This window comes from Cnephaeus nilssonii (assembly GCF_951640355.1).
Source record: "Cnephaeus nilssonii genome assembly, chromosome: 22".
In the NCBI taxonomy this organism is placed as follows: domain Eukaryota; kingdom Metazoa; phylum Chordata; class Mammalia; order Chiroptera; family Vespertilionidae; genus Cnephaeus; species Cnephaeus nilssonii.
The window spans coordinates 27,713,488-27,736,247 of record NC_137093.1 but is presented as its reverse complement, the minus strand read 5'-3'; the positions used below and the strand labels follow the sequence as shown (position 1 = coordinate 27,736,247).

General features: G+C 68.2%; 3 protein-coding genes across 3 annotated transcripts in view; 1 reads left to right on the top strand and 2 right to left on the bottom strand.

Moving 5' to 3' along the window:
- Window positions 1–233: 233 nt before the first annotated feature.
- On the bottom strand, window positions 234–16,640 carry GGT5 (gamma-glutamyltransferase 5). The gene is made up of 12 exons (XM_079763059.1): window positions 15,677–16,640; window positions 9,864–9,994; window positions 9,452–9,547; window positions 8,513–8,708; window positions 7,792–7,949; window positions 6,937–7,083; window positions 6,272–6,408; window positions 5,813–6,003; window positions 5,074–5,180; window positions 4,795–4,913; window positions 4,601–4,711; window positions 234–383 (listed from the first exon to the last, which is right to left on the bottom strand). Exons 1-12 carry the CDS (start codon window positions 15,850–15,852, stop codon window positions 237–239), a joined length of 1,716 nt encoding a protein of 571 aa, XP_079619185.1. The 5' UTR covers window positions 15,853–16,640; the 3' UTR covers window positions 234–236.
- Window positions 16,641–19,486: 2,846 nt separating this feature from the next.
- Window positions 19,487–22,339, bottom strand: GGTLC2 (gamma-glutamyltransferase light chain 2). The gene is given in 11 exon segments (XM_079762664.1): window positions 19,487–19,660; window positions 19,662–19,733; window positions 20,620–20,634; window positions 20,636–20,673; window positions 20,676–20,733; window positions 21,425–21,457; window positions 21,459–21,538; window positions 21,633–21,663; window positions 21,665–21,761; window positions 21,969–22,036; window positions 22,038–22,339. Coding segments are annotated over 11 exon segments (675 nt in total). The 5' UTR covers window positions 22,146–22,339; the 3' UTR covers window positions 19,487–19,585.
- Window positions 22,340–22,681: 342 nt separating this feature from the next.
- The window catches only part of LRRC75B (leucine rich repeat containing 75B), a gene marked incomplete at its 5' end in the record, with an annotated part of 4,913 nt that continues 4,834 nt past the window's right edge, over window positions 22,682–22,760 (top strand). The window contains 1 exon segment of the mRNA XM_079762968.1: window positions 22,682–22,711. Coding sequence (XP_079619094.1) covers window positions 22,682–22,711 — 30 coding nt within the window.

Sequence of the window (22,760 nt, the reverse complement as noted above, 5' to 3'; positions counted from 1 at the left end):
TCTTTCACCTTGAACTGGGGGATGTGCTGGTGGGGAGGGGGGTCGGGGGGAGGGGGGGCTGCAGTCCTGTGGGGGAGGCTGGAGAAGCCGGAGGGACACGCAGGGCCACCGGCAGCTCAGGGGGCGGGCGCAGGCCCCTCCGCCAGGCTGCCCCCCTCTTTCACCCCCAGGTGGACCGGGACCTGCCGGGGCCACAGGTCAAGGTCGGGCAGATCCCGGCTCTCGGAGCGGCCTCCTCAGTAGCCTGCCGCCTCCCCGTGCTTCCTGGGGTCCGCGGCGGCCTCCACGCAGGCCCCGTCCTGGAACACGGCCTGCACCACGTTCAGGAAAAACTGCCTCCTCGCCGGCTGCTGGCCCCGGCGCTCCAGCCCCTGCCGTACTTCCTGCAGGAGAGAGGGGCCCAGGGGAGGGCGGCTCAGACCTGTCTCCATGGCGACCGGGCCAGGCAGGACCCCCCCCCCCCCCCCCCCGCCGACTGACCCAGGGGCTGGGGAGGGGTGAGGACGGGAGGGGCCTGGGTGAGGCCTCCCCTTCGTGGCACGGTGTCTGCACTTCCCGTGCCAAAGGCCCTGAAGGAGGACGCGGTGGGGCAGCCCCGGGTCAGAGGGCACCCAGGGCGCAAGCTCACGTCCGGCCTGAATCCGAGGACACGGAGCTTCAGGCCCCGGTTGCGCTACAGTTTGCCCACGAGTCCAAGGACAGTGACCCCCAGGCTAAAGGCACCAGTGGGCCCCGAGGGTGGGGTTGCTCGGAGCACAGGGCCCCAAATGCTCAGGCCTGCGGTGCTGAGTCTGTGGATCTGGGGGAGCTGAGGCTCTGGGGGAGCTGAGGCTCTGGGGGAGCTGTGAATCTGGGGGAGCTGAGGCTCTGGGGGAGCTGAAGATCTGGGGGAGCTGAGGCTCTGGGGGAGCTGAGGCTCTGGGGGAGCTGAGGATCTGGGGGAGCTGAGGCTCTGGGGGAGCTGAGGATCTGGGGGAGCTGAGGCTCTGGGGGAGCTGTGAATCTGGGGGAGCTGAGGCTCTGGGGGAGCTGAGGCTCTGGGGGAGCTGAAGATCTGGGGGAGCTGAGGCTCTGGGGGAGCTGTGAATCTGGGGGAGCTGTGAATCTGGGGGAGCTGAGGCTCTGGGGGAGCTGAAGATCTGGGGGAGCTGAGGCTCTGGGGGAGCTGTGAATCTGGGGGAGCTGAGGCTCTGGGGGAGCTGAGGATCTGGGGGAGCTGAGGATCTGGGGGAGCTGAGGCTCTGGGGGAGCTGAGGATCTGGGGGAGCTGTGAATCTGGGGGAGCTGAGGCTCTGGGGGAGCTGAGGATCTGGGGGAGCTGTGAATCTGGGGGAGCTGAGGCTCTGGGGGAGCTGAGGATCTGGGGGAGCTGAGGCTCTGGGGGAGCTGTGAATCTGGGGGAGCTGAGGCTCTGGGGGAGCTGAGGATCTGGGGGAGCTGAGGATCTGGGGGAGCTGAGGCTCTGGGGGAGCTGAAGATCTGGGGGAGCTGAGGCTCTGGGGGAGCTGAGGCTCTGGGGGAGCTGAGGATCTGGGGGAGCTGAGGCTCTGGGGGAGCTGTGAATCTGGGGGAGCTGAGGCTCTGGGGGAGCTGAGGCTCTGGGGGAGCTGAAGATCTGGGGGAGCTGAGGCTCTGGGGGAGCTGAGGCTCTGGGGGAGCTGTGAATCTGGGGGAGCTGTGAATCTGGGGGAGCTGAGGCTCTGGGGGAGCTGAAGATCTGGGGGAGCTGAGGCTCTGGGGGAGCTGTGAATCTGGGGGAGCTGAGGCTCTGGGGGAGCTGAGGATCTGGGGGAGCTGAGGATCTGGGGGAGCTGAGGCTCTGGGGGAGCTGAGGATCTGGGGGAGCTGTGAATCTGGGGGAGCTGAGGCTCTGGGGGAGCTGAGGATCTGGGGGAGCTGAGGCTCTGGGGGAGCTGTGAATCTGGGGGAGCTGAGGCTCTGGGGGAGCTGAGGATCTGGGGGAGCTGAGGCTCTGGGGGAGCTGTGAATCTGGGGGAGCTGAGGATCTGGGGGAGCTGAGGATCTGGGGGAGCTGAGGCTCTGGGGGAGCTGTGAATCTGGGGGAGCTGAGGCTCTGGGGGAGCTGTGAATCTGGGGGAGCTGAGGCTCTGGGGGAGCTGAGGATCTGGGGGAGCTGAGGATCTGGGGGAGCTGAGGCTCTGGGGGAGCTGTGAATCTGGGGGAGCTGAGGCTCTGGGGGAGCTGAGGATCTGGGGGAGCTGAGGCTCTGGGGGAGCTGAAGATCTGGGGGAGCTGAGGCTCTGGGGGAGCTGAGGCTCTGGGGGAGCTGAGGATCTGGGGGAGCTGAGGCTCTGGGGGAGCTGTGAATCTGGGGGAGCTGAGGCTCTGGGGGAGCTGAGGCTCTGGGGGAGCTGAGGCTCTGGGGGAGCTGTGAATCTGGGGGAGCTGTGAATCTGGGGGAGCTGAGGCTCTGGGGGAGCTGAAGATCTGGGGGAGCTGAGGCTCTGGGGGAGCTGTGAATCTGGGGGAGCTGAGGCTCTGGGGGAGCTGAGGATCTGGGGGAGCTGAGGATCTGGGGGAGCTGAGGCTCTGGGGGAGCTGAGGATCTGGGGGAGCTGTGAATCTGGGGGAGCTGAGGCTCTGGGGGAGCTGAGGATCTGGGGGAGCTGAGGCTCTGGGGGAGCTGTGAATCTGGGGGAGCTGAGGCTCTGGGGGAGCTGAGGATCTGGGGGAGCTGAGGCTCTGGGGGAGCTGTGAATCTGGGGGAGCTGAGGATCTGGGGGAGCTGAGGATCTGGGGGAGCTGAGGCTCTGGGGGAGCTGTGAATCTGGGGGAGCTGAGGCTCTGGGGGAGCTGTGAATCTGGGGGAGCTGAGGCTCTGGGGGAGCTGAGGATCTGGGGGAGCTGAGGATCTGGGGGAGCTGAGGCTCTGGGGGAGCTGTGAATCTGGGGGAGCTGAGGCTCTGGGGGAGCTGAGGATCTGGGGGAGCTGAGGCTCTGGGGGAGCTGAAGATCTGGGGGAGCTGAGGCTCTGGGGGAGCTGAGGCTCTGGGGGAGCTGAGGATCTGGGGGAGCTGAGGCTCTGGGGGAGCTGTGAATCTGGGGGAGCTGAGGCTCTGGGGGAGCTGAGGCTCTGGGGGAGCTGAGGCTCTGGGGGAGCTGTGAATCTGGGGGAGCTGTGAATCCCTGGGGGAGCTGAGGCTCTGGGGGAGCTGAAGATCTGGGGGAGCTGAGGCTCTGGGGGAGCTGTGAATCTGGGGGAGCTGAGGCTCTGGGGGAGCTGAGGATCTGGGGGAGCTGAGGATCTGGGGGAGCTGAGGCTCTGGGGGAGCTGAGGATCTGGGGGAGCTGTGAATCTGGGGGAGCTGAGGCTCTGGGGGAGCTGAGGATCTGGGGGAGCTGAGGCTCTGGGGGAGCTGAGGCTCTGGGGGAGCTGTGAATCTGGGGGAGCTGAGGCTCTGGGGGAGCTGAGGATCTGGGGGAGCTGAGGATCTGGGGGAGCTGAGGCTCTGGGGGAGCTGTGAATCTGGGGGAGCTGAGGCTCTGGGGGAGCTGAGGATCTGGGGGAGCTGAGGATCTGGGGGAGCTGAGGCTCTGGGGGAGCTGAGGATCTGGGGGAGCTGAGGCTCTGGGGGAGCTGTGAATCTGGGGGAGCTGAGGCTCTGGGGGAGCTGAGGATCTGGGGGAGCTGAGGATCTGGGGGAGCTGAGGATCTGGGGGAGCTGAGGCTCTGGGGCTGCTGGATTCCAGGCTGTCATCTCTGAATCCTCAGAGTCCAAGGTCCTCAGAGAATTGTGCTCACAGAGTAACCACAAGTCAAGGTCAAGGTCAAGGAGAAGTGCCTGAGAGGAGAGGTTCTGGGGGAGCACTCGATGTACTTCCCGGGGAGAACCGTACGCAGGAGGGAAGGCCTTGGCTCCGAGAGTCTGAGCCTGACGGTCCTCAGCTCTGGGCCCACAGACGGAAGTTCTCAGGGGGTGACACACCCCTTGGGCTCAAGGCCCCTCCCTCTGGTTGCTGGAGAGGCTCCTCACCGGAGACAGCTGTGAGGATCTCGGACCCCAGCTGGCTGACCTGACCCTGGGCCTGAAGCCTGCAGCCTTGAGAGCTGCCTGTGTTTTGAATTAGGTCCTGGCAAGGGCGTCTGCCAGCCCAGAGAAGCTTCCAGAAAGCTGGCCCTCTGCTGGGGCGGGCGGGGGGCGGCCCGCGGAGAATTCAGCTCCAGGACCTGCTCAGGTAGGGGATCGAGGAATGTTCCTAAGAACAGCACCAGCGCACCCCTGGGCCTGACTCTCGAGGGAAGAAGAAACTCTGACAAATGGATTTGCACGTGAAAGCTGCTGATCCCACACTCCCAGGAGGAAACAGGTCCCCGCGAGGGAGTCTGAGGCCAGGCCGGGGAAGGAGCCCAGAGCCATGCCCACACCGAGCCGGGCCCCGGGAGCCGAGGTGCCCGCCCGGGAGGCGGGGCCACCCCCTCTCCGCGGCCTCGGCCCCCGGGACTGCCTGGAGGCCCCCCCCCCCTCGTGTCTCCATCCCGATGGCCCAGCGCTGCAGGGTGCCCCGCGTAGGACCCTCGGTGCCCTGGACAACACACCCCGAGGCGGCCCGCCCGGAGGGGCTCAGACCGCGGCCTCACCTGCGGGAAGTGGGGCTCGAACTCCACCTGACCCTTGTTGTTCACGTGCAGGATGGGGGCCGCGATGGCCGCGCCCAGGTCCAAGCCGAGCCACAGCTTGTTCACGATGACCTGGGGGGGAGAAGGAGGTCACGGGGGGCGGGGGCACCAGCCCCCCCACCCCCTCCCTGCCCCCAGGGGAGCCCCAGCCTCACCTGGACCACCGCGGAGATGATGAGCTCCCCTCCGGCCCCGCCGATCACCAGCTTGGACCCCTGGGCCGCGTTGACCAAGATGGAGGGGACCATGGACGAGGGGGGCCGCTCCCCTGGGACTGGAGGCCCAATGGGCGTCACCGGCAGCCGGGCTTCCGAGCCGGTGCCCCGCACACCGCCCCACTCCCTGTCCCCTCTCCCTACCTCACACCGTGGCTGGGAGAGGCGGGGTCCCCCGTGCAGCGCCCCCTCTCCCCAGGGCCCCCCCCACACACTCACCGGGCGGAGGGGTTCCCTGGGCGCCGGGCCTGCGCCTCCAGCACAGGTCCAGGAGCTCATTGTTGAGGAGGATGCCTGTGCGAGGCGAGTACACCATCGCCCCGAAGCTGCAGAGGGGGAGGCGGGCTCGGGCTCAGGGGCAGGCTCCTGTCTGCCTGGGGGCCCCCTCCCCAGCCTTCCGGGGGCCCCTCATTTTATTTTTATTTTTAAAGATATTTGTATTGTTTTCAGAGAGGAAGGGAGAGGGAGAGAGGGATAGAATCATCAATGATGAGAGAGAATCATGGTTCGGCTGCCTCCTGCACGCCCCACACTGGGGATCGAGCCCGCAACCCGGGCCCGTGCCCTGACGGGAATCGAACCGTGACCTCCTTGTTCCTAGGTCAACGCTCAACCACTGAGCCACACCGGCCGGGCCAGGAGCTACTCGCTTTGGTGGCTGCCCTCCTGCATGGGATGCCGGAGCTGCTACCTTCTCCCTGGCACTGCCCCCAAGATCCACCCGTGCGCCCCATCAGGGTGTCCTGTAAGGCCCATGCCTGGGTGGTCCTGGTTCGGGGCCCCCCATCAGCAGAGATATCAGGGTGTAGGACCCCTTTGGACAGAGAAGAAGAAGAAATGGGAAAAGCAAGGTGAGGAGAGTCTGGGGCTGGGAGACCAGGCGGAGGGTGGGGTGGGGGAGACTCAGGTCTGGGGGGCAAAGGAGGGGGTCTGCCCGCCTGCCCCCGGGGACACGCACGGCGTGTTGATGGTGCTGGTGGCAGCCACGGCACTGCCGTCGGCCCCCAGCACGGACACGTGGGCCGTGCCCATCCTGTGGCCCCAGGCCCCGGCCAGGCTGTAGTGGATGCGTGGGTGGTCCCCCCGGGCGTCGATCTGCTGGCGGATGTGCTGGGCCAGAGCCTCCCCCAGCAGGTCCAGGGAGGCGTTCTGGGGGGGGGGGGTGGCCGGTGGGCAGGGTAAGTGAGGGCCCCCTCCCGTCTGTCCTCCCCGGAGCCCGGCTGCACCCCGCCCGCCCCCCCAGGCCCTCTGAGACGTGGTGCTACCACTGCGCTCCCGAACCTGCCACGCCAGGGCCCACACCCGTGCCAGGACCACCGTCCCGCCAACCTCCCCGCCAGGCCCTCAGCGTGCCCAGACGGAGCGCCCGCGGGCCCCACCCTCCCTCCATGCTGGGCCCGGGCCGCGGCCGCCTCACCTGGACCTCCGGGTGGCTCCGAGGGTCCCACAGCCGCCACCGCAGCCCCCCGGCAAACTTGAACGTTTCCACCAGCTGATGGTACAAGGTCACGTTCCCCTCAGGGCTGGCCACCGACTCCGCAGAGAAGTTGAACCCTGTGGGGAGTGGGGAGGGGGGTGTGGGCACAGGCACTGAGCCACACCAGCCAGGGCCAGAACACACCGTCTTGACCATTTCCCACGGCCCCGGCGTCTGATGAGGGGGCTGCACTGGGAACGGCCACGGCTGCCCCCGGCCACGGCTGTCCCAGGCCACGGCTGCCCCCGGCCACGGCTGTCCCAGGCCACGGCTGTCCCAGCCCACGGATGCCCCAGGCCACGGCTGCCCCAGGCCACGGCTGTCCCAGGCCACGGCTGTCCCAGCCCACGGATGCCCCAGGCCACGGCTGCCCCAGGCCACGGCTGTCCCAGGCCACGGCTGCCCCAGGCCACGGCTGCCCCAGGCCACGGATGCCCCAGGCCACGGCTGTCCCAGGCCACGGCTGTCCCAGCCCACGGATGCCCCAGGCCACGGCTGCCCCAGGCCACGGCTGTCCCAGCCCACGGCTGCGCCAGGCCACGGCTGGGCATGGGGTTCTGGTTCCCAGCAGGACAGGACCCTGAGCGGGAGGCCGGGGCTCTCACCTTTGAGCACGTTGAGGATGAGGCTGAGAATTGCGCCCCCTGCCGGCGGCGGCGGGGAGTACAGCGTGTAGTCCCCCAGGGGCATGGCCAGGGCGGCCACCACCTCGGGCTGGAAGGAGGCCAGGTCCTGCATGGTCAGCTGGCTGCCTGCAGCGAGACAGAGAAGCCCAGGACAGGTGGGGGAGAGGGGAGAGTGACCGCCCTGGCCCCTGGCCACACAGGGGGCTCCCCTCGTCCCCCAGCCTGCTAGACCCGGATGGGGAGGCTGGGGGGTGGGCAGTGGCCTCAGTGCTGGGCCCCAGAGCCCTGAGGGGAGGGCTGGACGGGGCTGGAGGCAGGCAGGTTGGGGGAGGGCGGGGAGGGAAGGGAAGGTGGGAGGGGAGAGCTGGCCTGGGGGACACTGTGAGGGTGGCCAGCCCCAGGCCCAGGAGCCCACCATGGCCCCCAGCGACTCCCCTCTGTTGGCCTAACCCCCGGGGCCTGCTCCTTGAGGGCGGCCGGCAGTGGGCAGGACGGGGCACACAGCCTCTCCAGCCCGGGAGCAGCTGGCACTTCCTCAGGCCTGGGGAAGAGCCTGCCCTCAGAACCCCGTGTCTAGCCCTGGCTAGTGTGGCTCAGTGGATAGAGCGTCGGCCTGTGGACGGAAGGGTCCCGGGTTCGATTCTGGTCAAGGGCACTTGCTTGGGTTGCAGGCTCGATCCCCAGTGGGGATCTGTCTCTCTCTCCCTCTCCCTTCCTCTCTGAAATCAATAAAAATATATTTTAAAAAAGAAAGAAAGAAAGACTAACAACAAAGACCCTGTGTGGAGAGCCTGGCTCTTCCTGGGGGGCCTCGGCCGGGCTCGGGGGGCTCACCTTCCTGGGCGATGTCCTCCAGCAGCGTCCGGCCCAGCTGCCCCGAGTAGAAGGCCTCGGCGCCCTCCCTGGCCACCGTCTCCAGCGTGGCCGCCAGCGCGGGCCAGGGGAACGGGTCCTGAGGCCCCAGGGGCTCCGTCCCGTTGAAGAAGAGCTGTCTGTTGGGGGTGGGGGGCTGCCTCAGGTGGGCCCAGGTCCTGAGGCAGCCACACCCCTGCAGGGGCTGCTCAGGGTCCTGGTCCGGGGTCCCCAGGGGCCGGGTGGCCACCGAGGGGACAGATCCCCTGGGGTTGGGGGGGGCCGCCCCCTCTCCCATCGCTCATCGCCCTGTCGGTCCCCCTGGGGGCTGTCCTCGCTGCTCCTGGGAGGACCGGCTCGGGGGGGACAGGGGGGCAGCCAGAGCAGGAAGGGGGCCGAGCCGGAGGGCGGTGGTGGAGGCCAGAGCCGTGCCCTGAGGGCCCCATCCCTGGGGCACCAACCCTCTGGCCTGAGCCCCTCCCATCCGGTTCTGCCCCACGGAACCCCCCGTGGGAACCCGGGCATCGCGGGGCTGGCCAGGTGGGGTCCCGGCACCCACAGGGTCCCTGTGCCAGAGGCGCAGGCTGAGCTTGGTCGGGCTCAGAGCCGGGGGCCTGAACCCAGGAGCTGAGAAGGGGTGGGTCCCTGCACCCCAACCCCCCCCCCCCCGACCCCCCCGCCCCATTGCCCCCGCAGCGCTCACCTCAGGGAGGAGGCGTTCAGGAAGGGGCGCAGCAAGCGGTGGTGGAGGAACTGGCTGAGGACGGGGGGCACGCGGTGGCCCCCGCGGAGCAGCGCGATGGTGGGCTGGAACAGCTGCGCCCAGGGCAGGCGGCCGTGGCGGCGGTGGGCCTCGGCGTAGCCCCGGAGCTCCCCGGGCACCCCGGCCCACTGGGCGCCTGCGGGGCGTGGCCGTGTCAGGCTGCCCCCACGCTGCCCCCCTTTGCCCGCAGCCCCGCGACCTCCAGGCCCGCCCAGCCTTCTCCATCACCCACTGTCACCCCATCGGCCTTGCCCCCGGCCCGGCGGCCGGGTGACCTTCCTGAGCCCACACCGGACACGGTGCCCTGCACCACACTACCTGAGGCTGCCACTCCACGGGGCCCAGCACACACCGGCCCCGGGACCCTCCCCCTCCCCTCCCCCCACCCCATCCTCTTCCCCCCACTCTCATCCCCTCCCCCAACCCCCATCCCCTCCTCCCACCCCATCCCCTCCTCCCACCCCCATCCCCTCCCCCTCCCCCACCCCATCCTCTTCCCCCACCCTCATCCCCTCCCCCTCCCCCATCCCCTCCCCCCACCCCCATCCCCTCCCCCTCCCCTCCCCCCACCCCATCCTCTTCCCCCACTCTCATCCCCTCCCCCCACCCCATCCTCTTCCCCCCACCTCATCCTCTTCCCCCCACTCTTATCCCCTCCCCCCACCCCCATCCCCATAACCCATCTCCACGGAGCCCTCACGCCTTTGCCAGGATGGCCACCCCGGTTTGGGTCGCCTCTCCCTCCTTACAGAGCCCTCCCACCGCCCCCCCCATCCTCCCCCAACCCCAGCAGGACAGGGCCTCCACGGGGGCTCCCCAGTGCCAGGGGGTCTCAGCCCGTCCGTGAGGGCTCAGCCCAGTGTCCTCCCGCGGCCTCACCTGTGCCCAGCGGTTGCGCCTGCTCGCACTGGTCCAGCAGCCCCGGGGCATGGCGGGCGGGCACCGTCTCCCTGGCATTGATGACCTCCACCTGCCCTGGAGTTGGGGCGGGCGGGAGGGATCAGGCCCCGGGGCTGCCTCGGCCGGCACCCCGGCCCTCTGGCACCCCTGCCCGCTCCCTGCCGCACGCATGGCCTCCGCTGGGGTAGGATCTGCCCCGAGGGTGAGGCCGGAGGAGGGTAGCAGGGCCACCGGGAAGGGGCGGGGCAGACGGGACACCCCCCCTGGGGGGGGGGCTGTGCAGACGCACCTGTGACCCCAGGGTCCTTCCTGCCATCAGGGCCTGGGGCTCGGCGGGTGGGTCCCCCCGCCCCGCCCAGGCCCCGCATCCCAGAAGGCTGTGCTGACGCACCTGTGCTGGCGTTGTAGACGGTGAGGATGACGCCGCCGCCCAGGCCCATGCTCTGGGGGTTGACGGCGCCGGTGCAGACCAGAGCGGCGATGGCGGCGTCCACGGGCGAGCCCTGCTGCTGCAGGATGGCTCTGCAAGGCACGGCGGGCGCGTGAGGCTGGCTCCCCGGCCCCCACCTCCCCCCCTCCCCCCGGGCTCGCTCAGCTGGCAGCCCCGGGGAGGAGTGGTGGCAGGCAAGCGGCCCCCCCTTCGCCACCAAACCATCAGAGCCCAGACCGGCGGCCCGTCCAGGCCAGCCCCCCCCAAAGGTGAACAGGGCTCTGCGGGATGGCGGCTGTGAGGCTGTGGACAAGGTGCTTCTCAGGGCGCAGCGTTCTCCTCTCGCCATTATTTCCCCCCCCCCCCCCCCACACACACACACCCAGCAGCGCTGGCTCATCGGTCCCTGGTGGAGCCAGGCCTGGGCCAGCCCCCCAGTCCCGCCCAGCAGTCCCAGGGCCCAGTCTGGGCAACCACCATTGCCCACGTCACGGGGGACCCACGAGCTCCAACCCCTGTAAGGCTGGACTCTCTCAAGTGACCCAGGGTCCTTCTCTGCCGTCAGGGCTGGGGGCCGGGCTGGTGGGCCCCACGGCCCCCCCAGGGCCTCGGTGTCTATGGGAATGCTCTGCCGTCTCCCCATCTGTCCGTGAGCAGCAGGGGTGGGCCCTGCCGCTCTGAGGGGCGGTCGGACAGGCCTGTGCGGAGGAGAGGACCCTGGCCCCGGGGCACAGCCTTGTACCGCTGACCTGGGCCGCTCTTCGCTGACACCCAGGAGTCCTCCAGCACCCCTGGGAAGCCAGCATTTACACCCCAGTTATGGCCCGGCTGGGGTGGCTCAGTGGTCGAGCATCGATCGACCCAGGAACCAGGAGGTCACGGTTTGATTCCTGGTCAGGGCACACGCCCGGGTTGTGGGCTCCATCCCCCTGTGGCACGGCCAAGGGTGACCCTGAGGGTGGCGGTGAAGGATTGAGAAAAGACAGACAAGAGAATAAAGCTGGGTCTGGGTGGGATGCTGTCCTCTCTGATGGAGAGACAGCGACCACGCCCACAAGCCGTGTCTTTATTTTATAGCGGATGCCAGGAGGCAACGTAAGGGCGTGGCCAAGATGTTAACAACGTTCCTAATCTACTCAACTACACACACCTGAACTCTATCAAGCCCACGTCACTCAGGCACCTGAGGCCACGTGTTCGGACCACAGGCTCACGCTCACAACCACAGCTGGTGGCTATCATGGTGCTGGGAGGCTCTGCCCTCCAGGCCGGGACTTGCACGTGGCCATCAGAGGACTGTGCCCTCTCGTCAGTCCGAGGCTTGAACCTGTCCAAACACTGTAGCCGAGCCCCACCATCCCCAGTAAAGGGGTTATTTTTTTTAAATAAGTTTTTATTAATTTCAGAGAGGAAGGGAAAGGGAGAGAGTGACAGAAACATCAATAATGAGAGAGAATCATTGATCAGCTGCCTCCCGCCTACCCCCTCTACTGGGGGGTCAAGCCCGCAACCCGGGCCTGTGCCCGGACAGGGAATTGAACCGTGTGCTGACTCCAGGAGATGCAGCCTAAGGTAGTCACTGTCTATGCCCTGCCTGGGGCCACCCGGCATGAGCTACGGCGTGATCTGCAGACGGCTGCACCGGAGCCAGGCCTGGGCCCCTGGGTGAGAGTCACGGGCACACTGCGGCCGGATGCTGCCTGTTTGAGAGATTTAAGGAACATCTGCAGCATCAGTGAGACAGGTTGTTTGTCTGGAAAAGCCACTGGATGGGGCCCAAACGCTGGGTGGGGTGAGATTTCAGGAAATCACCAGGGCTGAGCCAACGGTGTGAGCCAGGTTGATGGAAACACAGATACGGTGCTCGGTGCTCGCCTGCGGCCGGCCGGTTCTGTGGGGCGGACGGCTCAGCCAAGGAACAATGGCTCCCGCCAGAGCTCCTGTCTGCGAGAGAACTGCCCCTCCCGCCCTCGTCCTGAAGCTCGGCAAGTCAGACCATCCCCACATGCTCCTGATGCCTGCCAGGCTGCTAAGCCAGCGCTGGAGCTCAGTGCGAGTGTGTCTGAGTTAGTCCATGCACTGGCCCTTTAAGAGGAACACCTGGGACTCCTCCGTCTCACTCAGCCACAATCCCTGCTGGTTTTGGCAGCCAGAAGTTATGGGGACGGCTCTTCCTGGCACTGGAACCCAGGGCTTGGGGGCCTGGTGAGGGGCTGGGACCCCTCGCTCCTCAGGGAGAGGGGGACCTCCCGATTTTTATCCACTACTTGTGGCTGCGGGACCGGCCAGTTCCTCATCTCCTCCCCGCCTACCAGTCTCAGCGTGGCTTCCTCTTTAAATCCCTAGTCGAGGCTCCCATTCAGCTGGAGTTCAGGCGGCTCTGGACGATGGCCGCAGTATTGATTCTGACGTGGTTGTGGGAGGAGGCGAGACCCTGTACGCCCCATCTTGGCCGGAAGTCAATCACACATTTCTTTTTTTATTTTTATTTTAAGGGGACGTTGATGGCAGCCGGGACGGCGACACCAGGAAGGGCCCAGGATGGAAGGAGCCAGGAGAGCCGGGGCGGGGCTGCCCTGGCTCAGGGAGAACAGCGGGTGGGGGGTGGGGGGGCTTGGAGACAGGGTCACGGGGTCGGCCCGGGATGAGCGCCCCTGGTGGCAAGTTTAGGATCCTTAGAGTTTAGGAGCTGCTCGCACGCCTGTGCGGGGAGAACGGGAGGGAGGGAGAGGTGCGGGCGGGCTCCCGCCGGGAGGGAGGGAGAGCACGCTCAAGCACACATTTCTAACATGCCTGTCCCCACGGCGCTGGGAGGCTGCCGTCACGCATCCCCTCCAGCCTGCATGCTCACACACACGTGTGCTCACACATGCGGTGCGCCGTGCCCAGGCCGCTGCTTCCTGAGCCCCAGCGGGGAGGAAAGGCAATCATTTCCTGGAAACTTGGCCGCGAGTCCAGATAGCCATCAGGGTCGGGGGGTCTCAGAGAGAGGAGGAAGGGGTGGGGGCCCCCTCATTCCCTAGGAGCCTTCCCCTCAGGAGGGCCCCCGTGTGGACCCTGGGCCCTAACTCCATGTCCAGTCCCAGCCACTGTAACAGCCAGCGGCCAGGACATCCAGCTACCACCGGGCAGCCCCGCCTACGGGCCGGGGGAGAGCCACGTCCCCCTGAGGGAAGTGACACCAGCCCCATTCCGCAGATGGGAACACTGAGGCCCAGGCGTGGCAGCAGGGTGTCCGGAGTCCCAGCGCTCCTCTGCGCCGAGAACGGAACTCGCAGGCCCTGGCTGGGTCTGGAGCAGCAGACAAGGCTCAGGGCTGTCCCCGCTCCAACCCCCACACCCCAGGGCCAGCCCGGACCCCAGCACCCTGGAGGGTGAGCCCCCTGGGTCCCCACCAGCCTCCTCTGCAACCACGCACTTGACCAGTAAAGCTCTGGCCGTTACGGGCCAAGCCTGGAGGCCGGGCAGACACTGGGGTTTGGGGCGGGAGGTGGGGGGGGGGGGGATCCAGGAAGGCCCCACCCCTCCAGCAGCCCTGGAGTTTCTCCCTCCATGACCCCAGGCGGTCCCTCTGTGCAGACCCAGCTTCCTCCTCAGTGAAGCGCATCCACGCATCCCCCTGGATCCGCGAGGAGCGGGGACCCCCCCCCCCCCCCAGAGGATCGGGCCGAGGCAGGCCTTTCGGAGCGGCCACAGCAGACAGACATCACAGACGGAGCCCCCCCGCCCCCCCAAGCCCTGGGCTCAGGCCCCTGCCTCGCCTGGTCGCCTCAGGGCACCCCCGTACGCACAGCCCAGCCCAGCCCAGCCCATGGGGCCGAGGCGGGAGGTGCCGGCAGGCTCTGTGCAGCGGATCGGATCGGAGCCAATGAGGCCGGTCCGAGGACCGAGGATCGAGGAGCAAGTATTGCTCATTGACGAAAAACAAAGCCCGGCCTCGGGGCTCAGGGGTGGAGCGTCGACCTAGGAGCCAGGAGGTCAGGGTTCAATTCCCGGTCAGGGCACAGGCCTGGGTTGTGGGCTCCATCCCCAGTGGGGGGCGTGCAGGAGGCAGCCGGTCATTGATTCTCTCTCATCATGGATGTTTCTCTCCCTCTCCCTCTCCCTTCCTCTCTGAAGTCAATAAAAACATATTTAAACACACACACACACACACACACACACACACACACACACACAAGATGACAGTCGGAGGAGAGGCCTCAGGGCCCGGTGCATCTATGGTGTGACCGCAGGCCTGGGCTGGCCCCCCGCGTGTCACCTTGAGGATCCCCCCCACCCCCTACCCCCCACCCCCCCTCCCGGCTCTGGCTGCCTCAGAAGGCCCAGCCCCGCAGGGGAAAGCCTGGTGCGGGGCGGCTAGGAGCGTGGGTTTGTGGGTTTGGGAGGCCCTGCTGGTGAGGAGGACGGAGGGGGAGCGGGGCGAGAAGGGGGGAGGGGAGGGGGGCCCCTGTCAGCTCCGCAGCAGCACAGCCCAGAGCTCCCAGCCCCCCCCCCCTCAGTGACCCGGGTCCACGGCCGCTGAGCAGCTCCAGCCCCCCCCCCACCCCGCCCCGCCTCAGACAGGAAGTGGAAAGTGCTATCGGTCAAGCGCACACCCTGGGAGGCACCACGTCCCGGCTCTCAGGGCGGCTGCTGGGCTCCCGGGTCAGAGACCCCAGCCCCGGACTGGCATGGGCGCGGCAGACAAGACCCGGAGGTAGAGCAGGCCCAGGCCCCTCGGGGATGGGGGGGGGGTCCCCATCAGGGGTCTCTGCGGCCTGACGCCCGCCCGGGGTGCGCTGTGTCTTTGGAGCTGTGGGCTCCGGTGGGGGTGGCGCCTCGGCGTGTTCCCCTGAGCAGGACGGGGCTCCCTCCCCTCCCACCCCTGGGGGCCCCTGAGGAGACCGAGCAGCCTGCGCCCCACGGGCCCTGAGTGGTCCCTCAGCCCCTGTCATCCTGTTAGGAGCCCGGGGGAGGGCCAGGCCAGGAGCGGGTGGGACAGGGACAGACGGACAGACAGGGGAGGGAGGAAAGACAAGGTGAGCGAATGGAGCCGAAGGGGTGAGGCTGGGCCCACCGCTGCCCGGGACGGGGGCGGGGGCGGGGGGCCCCCTGGGGCTGGGACGCGCCTGCACCCCCCTGCCCGGGACAGTCCCTCCCGGGGCACAAACAGCCTCGTGCTGACAGGGACCCAGGAGGCAGATGTTCCGGGAAGCAGACCCAACAGCAGGGAAGGGGTGGGGGACAGGCGGGCGTCGTGCCAGGTCCCACCCCCTGGATGCGGGGGTGCGGGGGGGGGGCGGGGGGCGGCGGCGGCAGAAGCCTCTTCTGGGCGGGGCTTCCTGGAAGAGGGTCACAAACACCAGCTGGGTCCCTCTCCCCGGCCCCCCTAAAACACCGCCCCCCCCACGGCTGGCCCGGCTCCAGGCCCTGACCCCGGCGGGGCCAACGCATGGAGGAAGCCCCACCCTCCCTCACCACGGCCCTGGGAGAACGGCGGGCGGTCACTGGGGTCACCCCGGGCTGGACCAGTGGCACGGGGGCACTGCCTCCTCTGGACCCCCCGAGCCCGGGACGAGGAATCGACCCACAGACCATCTCTTCTCTGCCCAGTGGCCCTGTCCCCGCCGCCCCCTCGCCCCGCGCACCTGCCTGCTGCCCGCTCTGTGCACAGGCCGGAGCCCACACCCACGGAGCCCCCACCCGTCCGACGTGACATAGGCACCTGCTCACACTCTCGCCACCGGTCACAGGCTCTCGGGGGGGGGGGCCCACCGCGCCCCCATACTCACCGTCCAATGTCTGAGCACACCTTGGAGTCGGCGGCGACCGCGGCGTGGGCAAAGGCCTGGGGGCCGCAGGGGGCGTGGTGGCGGGAGAGGACCACGGCGGCGGGCACGATGATGGCCAGGGCCAGGCCCAGCCCCAGCAGCACCAGGCCGACGGCGGCCCCCGGGCCCCGGGCCATGGCTCTGCAGCCCCAGGGGGGGCGGGAGGGAGGCGGGGGGGGGCAGACAGGCCAGTGGACAGACAGACGCACAGACAGCTGCGTGGTTGGATGGACAGACAACGCCCAAACGGACTCCCAGACGATGGGCTAGACGAGTAGAGGCAGCCAGAGACAGACACACGGACGGACAGGCGGCCGGACAGCTAGCGAGAGGCCAGCCGGAGAGGGCTGGTCAGACAGACCCGTGGGCAGAGGCGGGGGTTACAGCTGGACAGACAGGCTGGCAGGCGAACGGTGGGCAGCCGAGCGAGCAGGTGGGTGTGCGGACAGGCCGCCGGGCCCTGCCTTCCACAAGCGCTCCGAGGGCGGGCGGGCTGCTCGCCGGAGCCTGAGCCTGATCGTGGCCCTGGCCCGAGGCCAGGGGGCAGGGTGCTCATGGGGAGTTTTTCTTTCCCGAGGAGGAAGCCGCGGTTAACTCCCTCCCTGCCATTCCCACAGCCCGCCCGCCCTGGCAGCCCCGGAGGTACGCCCGCCCCTCCCGTCTGCCCGAGGTGCCCATCCCGTGCACCTGAGGACGTGGCGCCGGCTGGGACGCCCCCGGCCGCCTCTGGTCCCAGCAAAGCCCGGACAGCAGGGCCCAGAGAGGAAGGGGGCAGCGTGGAGCCCTGGTCCCCAGCCTTCTCGTGTTGGCACTGCCCAGCCACAGCCCCCGCTCGGCACCCCAGAGACGGAGGACACTGGGGTGTCCGGGGCACAGAGGCGAGGCTGAAGTGGGCCAGAGACAGACAGGGGTGGGGGGGCCCAAGGCCGTCTCACTCAGGACCCGGGTTCAAGTCTTGCTCAGCCACAGCTTGGCGGGAAGATGGGGTGCAGACAGAGAGGGGCGGGGAGTGGTACCCAGGAGGGTGCTGGGCCCTCGAGGGGCAGGCCGGCTCAAGGCGCCCGTGCGGTGAGTGCCGACGGGCATGTGCCAGCCCTTGGCACAGTGCCCACCAGACCGCCCACCCCGGGGCCCGCTGCCCAGGAACTGCCTGTGGCCTGGAGGTCTGTCTCTCTGCGTCCCTGTGCCCCGACGCTCCGGGTCACCCCGGTGCCAGCAGCGCCTCCTCTGCCCGGGCTTCAGGGCACCCCCTGGGGAGGTGGCTGGAGGAGGAAGCGCCCACGGAGGTGCCCCCTGGACCGGGCTTGGCAGGGCACAGGGAGCAGGTCTCCCCACCCCCCTCCCCGGGTGTCCTCACACCTCCGGGGCCAGCACAGAAGCTGCGGCGCAGAGCGGGGCTGTACGAGCCGCACGCTGGCCGGGCCCCGGCCCAGAGCCCCATCATCCCGGGCCCTTTCCCGCCGGCCCGTTCCCACGCGGCTCCCGGGGTGGGGAGGGCTGCGGGCGCCTCCCCCCGCCCCTCACCACAGCGACATTGCTCAACCGGGAACCCAAGTGCCCTCCGGGGCCAGGGCCAGCCCACGGGAGGCAGGGGATGGTTGGGGGGAGGGAGGGGGAGTCGGCAGGGTCAGGGGCGGGACATCCCCTTCTGCTCCCCAGCGTCCTGGTCAGGCCAAGGCCGGGGAGCAGGGACCACAGAGCCAGTGCCCAGGACAGGAATGATGTCATGTGGCCCGGCCAGAGGGGCCGCCGGGGAGTGTCTGTCCAGAGGGTGAGGGTCAGGAGATAATGGGAAGGAAAGAGGGGGGAAGCTAAGCCCCCAGCTGCTAAAGGAGCCCTCTGCCGAGCCCCGGGGGGGGGGGGCCCACACTCCCACTGGGACCACAGCCCGGGCCTCAGGCCTGTCCCCTCCCCCGAGAATGTGGTCACAGCCTTCCCCCCCCCGCCCCCCGGGACCAAGTGAGGGCTGAGAAGTGACTTGCACATTCCATCAGCCTCAACTCCATCCCACCCCAACTCCATCCACCCCGACTCCATCCCACCCCTGACTCCATCCCACCCCGACTCCATCCACCCCAGACTCCATCCCACCCCGACTCCATCCACCCCGACTCCATCCCACCCCTGACTCCATCCCACCCCGACTCCATCCACCCCGACTCCATCCACCCCGACTCCATCCCACCCCTGACTCCATCCCACCCCGACTCCATCCACCCCGACTCCATCCCACCCCTGACTCCATCCCACCCCGACTCCATCCACCCCAGACTCCATCCCACCCCCGACTCCATCCCACCCCCCGGGCCGCAGGGCAGGGCTCAGCCTCTGCAGGCACAACACCGGCTCCTGTGGACACTGGGTTGTTTTTTGTTGTGTGTTTTTCTTTCTTTGTTTTCTTAAAATATATTTTATTGATTTTTTACAGAGAGGAAGGGAGAGGGATAGAGAGTCAGAAACATCGATGAGAGAGAAACTTCGATCAGCTGCCTCCTGCACACCCCCTACTGGGGATGTGCCTGCAACCAAGGTCCATGCCCTTGACCGCAATCGAACCTGGGACCCTTCAGTCCGCAGGCCGACGCTCTATCCACTGAGCCACACCGGTTTCGGCTGTGTGTGTTTTTCTTAATATATTTTTATTGATTTCAGAGAAGGGAGAGGGAGGGAGAGATACAAACATCAACAATGAGAGAGAATCATGGACCTGCTGCCTCCTGCACGCCCCACACTGGGGCTCGAGCCCACAATCCGGGCCTGTGCCCTGCCCTCAGAGGCCCCGCTTGTGCCGCAGCTGGGCGGCAAAGAACTCGGAGCTCATGTTCCGGACCACCTGCTGGGCGTTACCTGACTGTCGGGCCGTGACCCCCCCTGTCCGCTCCACCTCCAGCAGCCTTTCCTAGCACCTCACTTAAGTTACTGCAACTGTGTGTAAAGGACGAGTTGGCATCCCGGCCGGTGTGGCTCAGTGGTTGAGCATCGACCTAGGAACCAGGAGGTCACGGTTCGATTCCCAGGTCAGGGCACAGGCCCGGGTTGCAGGCTCCATCCCCAGTGTGGGGCGTGCAGGAGGCAGCCAGTCCATGGTTCTCTCTCATCATGGATGTTTTTTTCTCTCTCTCTCCCTCTCCCTTCCTCTCTGAAATCAATTTAAAAAAAGAAAGAAAGAAAAGGACGAGTTAGCAGACCCAGAGTGAGGGGGAGAGGGGGTTGTGTCCCCCCAAGACCTGCCCCCCCCCCTGGGCTGCGTCCCCAGCCACCCGCCCTCCAGCCCGGACCTCGGGGAGCTGGGCCTCTTCAGGCTGCTCCCTGGGAGCCGGGTGTCCTGGAGCTGATCACAGCTTGGCTTCACTGGGGGTTTGTGTGTGGAAAGCGCTCCCCTGGGCCTGCTCGGAACATCATGTTTTGCTCCAGCCTCTGGCCCAATCCCACTCCTTGGGCCCCAGCTTCCCCTCTGGGTGAGGTCAGCAGGGTGGATCCGACACCCGCCAGGCCAGGAGGTAACCCAGGTTCCCAGCATCCGTGGGTTGCTTCTGCCCAAGGGAAAGCTGGGGCTATGGCGCCCCCTGGTGTCCAACCGTGGAAGAGCCGCTGCCCCATCCAGGGAAGGGAGGGCCTGGCCCCTGGCGCTGGGGCTGAGGGTGAGGAAGGTCAGGGCTGGGCAGGAGCCCTGTCCCACGCCCCCTCCCCGCCACAGGGCTCTCCACCCTCCCCCACCAGACGGCCCCGTGTCACACAGGATGCTGCGGCCCAGGGAATCGGGAGCCGGCCAGCACCTGGCGCGGGTGGCCCCGTTTATTGCACTGCTTTGCCCCCCGCCCCCCAGGAGAAGTCCGTCCCCCAAGTCCCAGCCTGGCCCGCCCTGCACGCTCAGTAGCCTGCCGGCTCCCCGCCTTTCCTGGAGTCCGAGGCGGCCGCCCAGCCGCCGTCCGTGCGGGCGATGGCCCTGCACCACCGCGATGAAGGTGGACACCTCCTGGGTGTGGTGGTGCCGGCTCTTCAGGCCTGTGGTCACCGCCTGGGGACGGGAGGGGAGAGGGAGGCCTCAGCGGGGCCCGGGACGCCTTCGGAACCACCCCTGTGGGGTCATGGGCCTCACAGACCCGGATGCTGGCGTTTCTGGCCACGTGGCCAGGAGGAGCAAGTTGGGGGCCGCTGGGCCTCCGGGGTCACCGTGGAGCACGTGGCCTGGCCCTCACTCACTGCACCGGGGCTCCCTGGGGCCCAGGCAGCCCTGGCCGGAGGGGCTCAGTGGGTAGAGCGTCGGCCTGTGGACCCAAGGGTCCCGGGTTCGATTCCAGTCAAGGGCACGTACCTCAGGTGCAGGCTCCTCCCCAGCCCGGGGCCCTCGTTGGGGCGTGTGTGGGAGGCAACCCATCGATGTGTTTCTCTGTCTTTCCCTCTCTCTAAAAATCAATGGGAAAATATCCTCTGGTGAGGATCTTAAAAATAATAAAATGAAGGCATCTTAAAAAAAAAAAAAAAAAAGGTGGACCTAGCTGGTTGGTTCAGTGGCTAGAGGCTAGAGCGTCGGCCTTCGGACTAAAGGGTCCCGGGTTTGATTCCTTCCGGTCAGGGCACAGGGCCCGGGTTGCTGGCTCCATCCCAGTGGGGGGCAGGCATGAGGCAGCCGATCCATGATTCTCTCTCATCATTGAGGTTTCTATCTCTCTCTCTCTCTCTCTCTCTCTCTCTCTCTCTCTCCCTTCCTCTCTGAAGTCAATAAAAATATGTAAATAAATAAATAAGAAAAAGATGGCCCAGGTGGTGGGTATGAGGCCACCGCCCTGGCAGAGGACACCAGCCACCATCCTTCCATGGTGACCCAGGAGACCCAGACCTCCTCCCAGGACCCCGTGTCCCCCATCCCGCCCCCCCCCCCCCCCCGGCTGTGCCCCGCCCACCTGGTCCATGCCGCGCCTCCAGGGTGGTGGTGTTGGGCAGGAGCTGGTTGTGCAGCGGGGCTCCTCCACCGCCCTCTTCACGTCGTAGCCGAACCACAGGTTGTGGATGATGGCCTGGGGGGGGCGGGGGGGTCAGCATGGCCTGGGGGGGCTGGTGGGGCTGGTGGGCGGGGATCAGCATGACCTGGGGGGCTGAGGGGACTGGGGGGCGGGGTCAGCATGGCCTGGGGGGACTGGGGGCGGGGGTCAGCATGGCCTGGGGGGACTGGGGGGCGGGGGTCAGCGTGGCCTGGGGCGGGGTCAGCGTGGCCCCGGGGCGGGGTCAGCGTGGCCCAGGGGCGGGGTCAGCATGGCCCAGGGGCAGGGTCAGCGTGGCCTGGGGGCGGGGTCAGCATGGCTGGGAGGACTGGGGGCGGGGGTCAGCATGGGCCTGGGGGGGACTGGGGGGCGGGGGTCAGCGTGGCCTGGGGGCGGGGGTCAGCGTGGCCCGGGGGCGGGGGTCAGCGTGGCCCAGGGGCGGGGGTCAGCATGGCCCAGGGGCAGGGTCAGCGTGGCCTGGGGGCGGGGTCAGCATGGCCTGGGGGGGACTGGGGGCGGGGGTCAGCATGGCCTGGGGGACTGGGGGGCGGGGGTCAGCGTGGCCTGGGGGCGGGGTCAGCGTGGCCCGGGGGCGGGGTCAGCGTGGCCCAGGGGCGGGGTCAGCATGGCCCGTGGGGCGGGGTCAGCGTGGCCTGGGGGCGGGGTCAGCGTGGCCCAGGGGCGGGGCCGAGGGGCGGGGCCGAGGGGCCGGGGGCGGGCACACTACCAGCGCGGTGGCGGTGGTGATCTGCGTGCCCCCCGGAGGCGCCCACCACCAGGCTGACCCGGCCGTCCCGGTCCACGACGATGGTGGGGCACATGGAGGAGAGCGGCTGCTTCCCTGAGGCCGGGGCGGGGGGGACAGAGATGAGGTCAGCGGGCCCCCCCCCCCGCCGGCCGCCGGCCCCCACCCGCCCGCGCCCCGCACCGCGCACCGGGCCTGATGAAGTTGGCCGGGGAGGGGGGGCACCCCGAACTGGTTGGTGATGTTGGGGGAACTGAAGTCGTCCATCTCATCGTTGAACAGGATCCCGCTGACCGGGGACAGCACCTTGGACCCGAAGCTGCAGGCGGGCCGCGTCAGACCGCGGGGGCCACCCGCCCCGCCCCCCCCCCCCCCGGCCCCCACCCACCCCCCGAAGCTCCGCCGTGCACCCCCGCGAGGTCCGGGGCAAGGGCTCTACCAAGGCGGGGCCTCAGTTTCCCGGCACAAAAGGGGTTCATGGAGCTCACCCCCCCCCCCCCCCCCCCCGGCCGCCTGGCAGCCCTACTAGAGGTTGATGGTGCTGGTGGCCGCCACGGCGCTGCCATCCTCGGCGACCACGGACAGGTGGGCGGTTGCCCCCGTCGTCCGGGGTGTAGAACTCGGGCTCGTAGTAGGCGGCGGGGTGCGTGGTGCGGTCGGAGATCCGGCTGCGCAGCTGGGCGGCAAAGAACTCGGAGCTCATGTTCCGGACCACCTGCCGAGACCCCAGAGCCGGCCTGAGGAAGTGGGGGGAGGGGGCGCGGGCACAGGCTGGTGCAGGCGGCTCTCGGGAAGCCCCCCGACGAGCCTCTGGCACCCTGGCACTCACACGGCCCGTCGGACCCCCTCTCTCCAGCCTTTGTCTCTGCTGCGGGCCGGCAACTCTGAATGTCTGTCTGTCTGTCCCCCCAAGCCCCCACTTGAGCCACAGTCATTCATTCATGGAGCTTGTACTGCAAGCCTGGCCCTGGGGGGGGGGGGGTCAGCAGGGAACAGCCAAGCAGGTCCCCCCCGCCCGCAGGCAGGGAAGACAAGGCGGGTGCTGGGAAGGACGAGCCAGGGAAAGTCGGTGGAGAACGATGGGGAGGCGGGGGGAGTGGTCAGGGAGGGCTTCTCGGAGGAGGTGACATCTGAAAAGAACCCTGAAGGAGGCCTGGATAGCAAATGCAAAGGCCCCGAGGCAGGGCCTGTGAGTGACGGGCAGACGGGGAGTTGTGTTGGGAGGACAGGAGGTTGAAGATGCCGCCGAGTCCATTCCCGTGGGTCCCCGTAGGCCTAAGGCTCGGCCACCCCGGGACGGGGACAAAGCAGGGAGCCC

Coding starts and splice junctions, on each gene's coding strand:
- GGT5 (XM_079763059.1), bottom strand. CDS start 15,852: ATGGCCCGGGGCCCGGGGGCCGCCGTCGGCCTGGTGCTGCTGGGGCTG. Junction 9,548..9,863: donor CGTCTACAACGCCAGCACAG/GTGCGTCAGCAC, acceptor CCCCAACTCCAG/GGCAGGTGGAGGTCATCAAT. Junction 4,914..5,073: donor CCAGGGAACCCCTCCGCCCG/GTGAGTGTGTGG, acceptor TTGGGCCTCCAG/TCCCAGGGGAGCGGCCCCCC.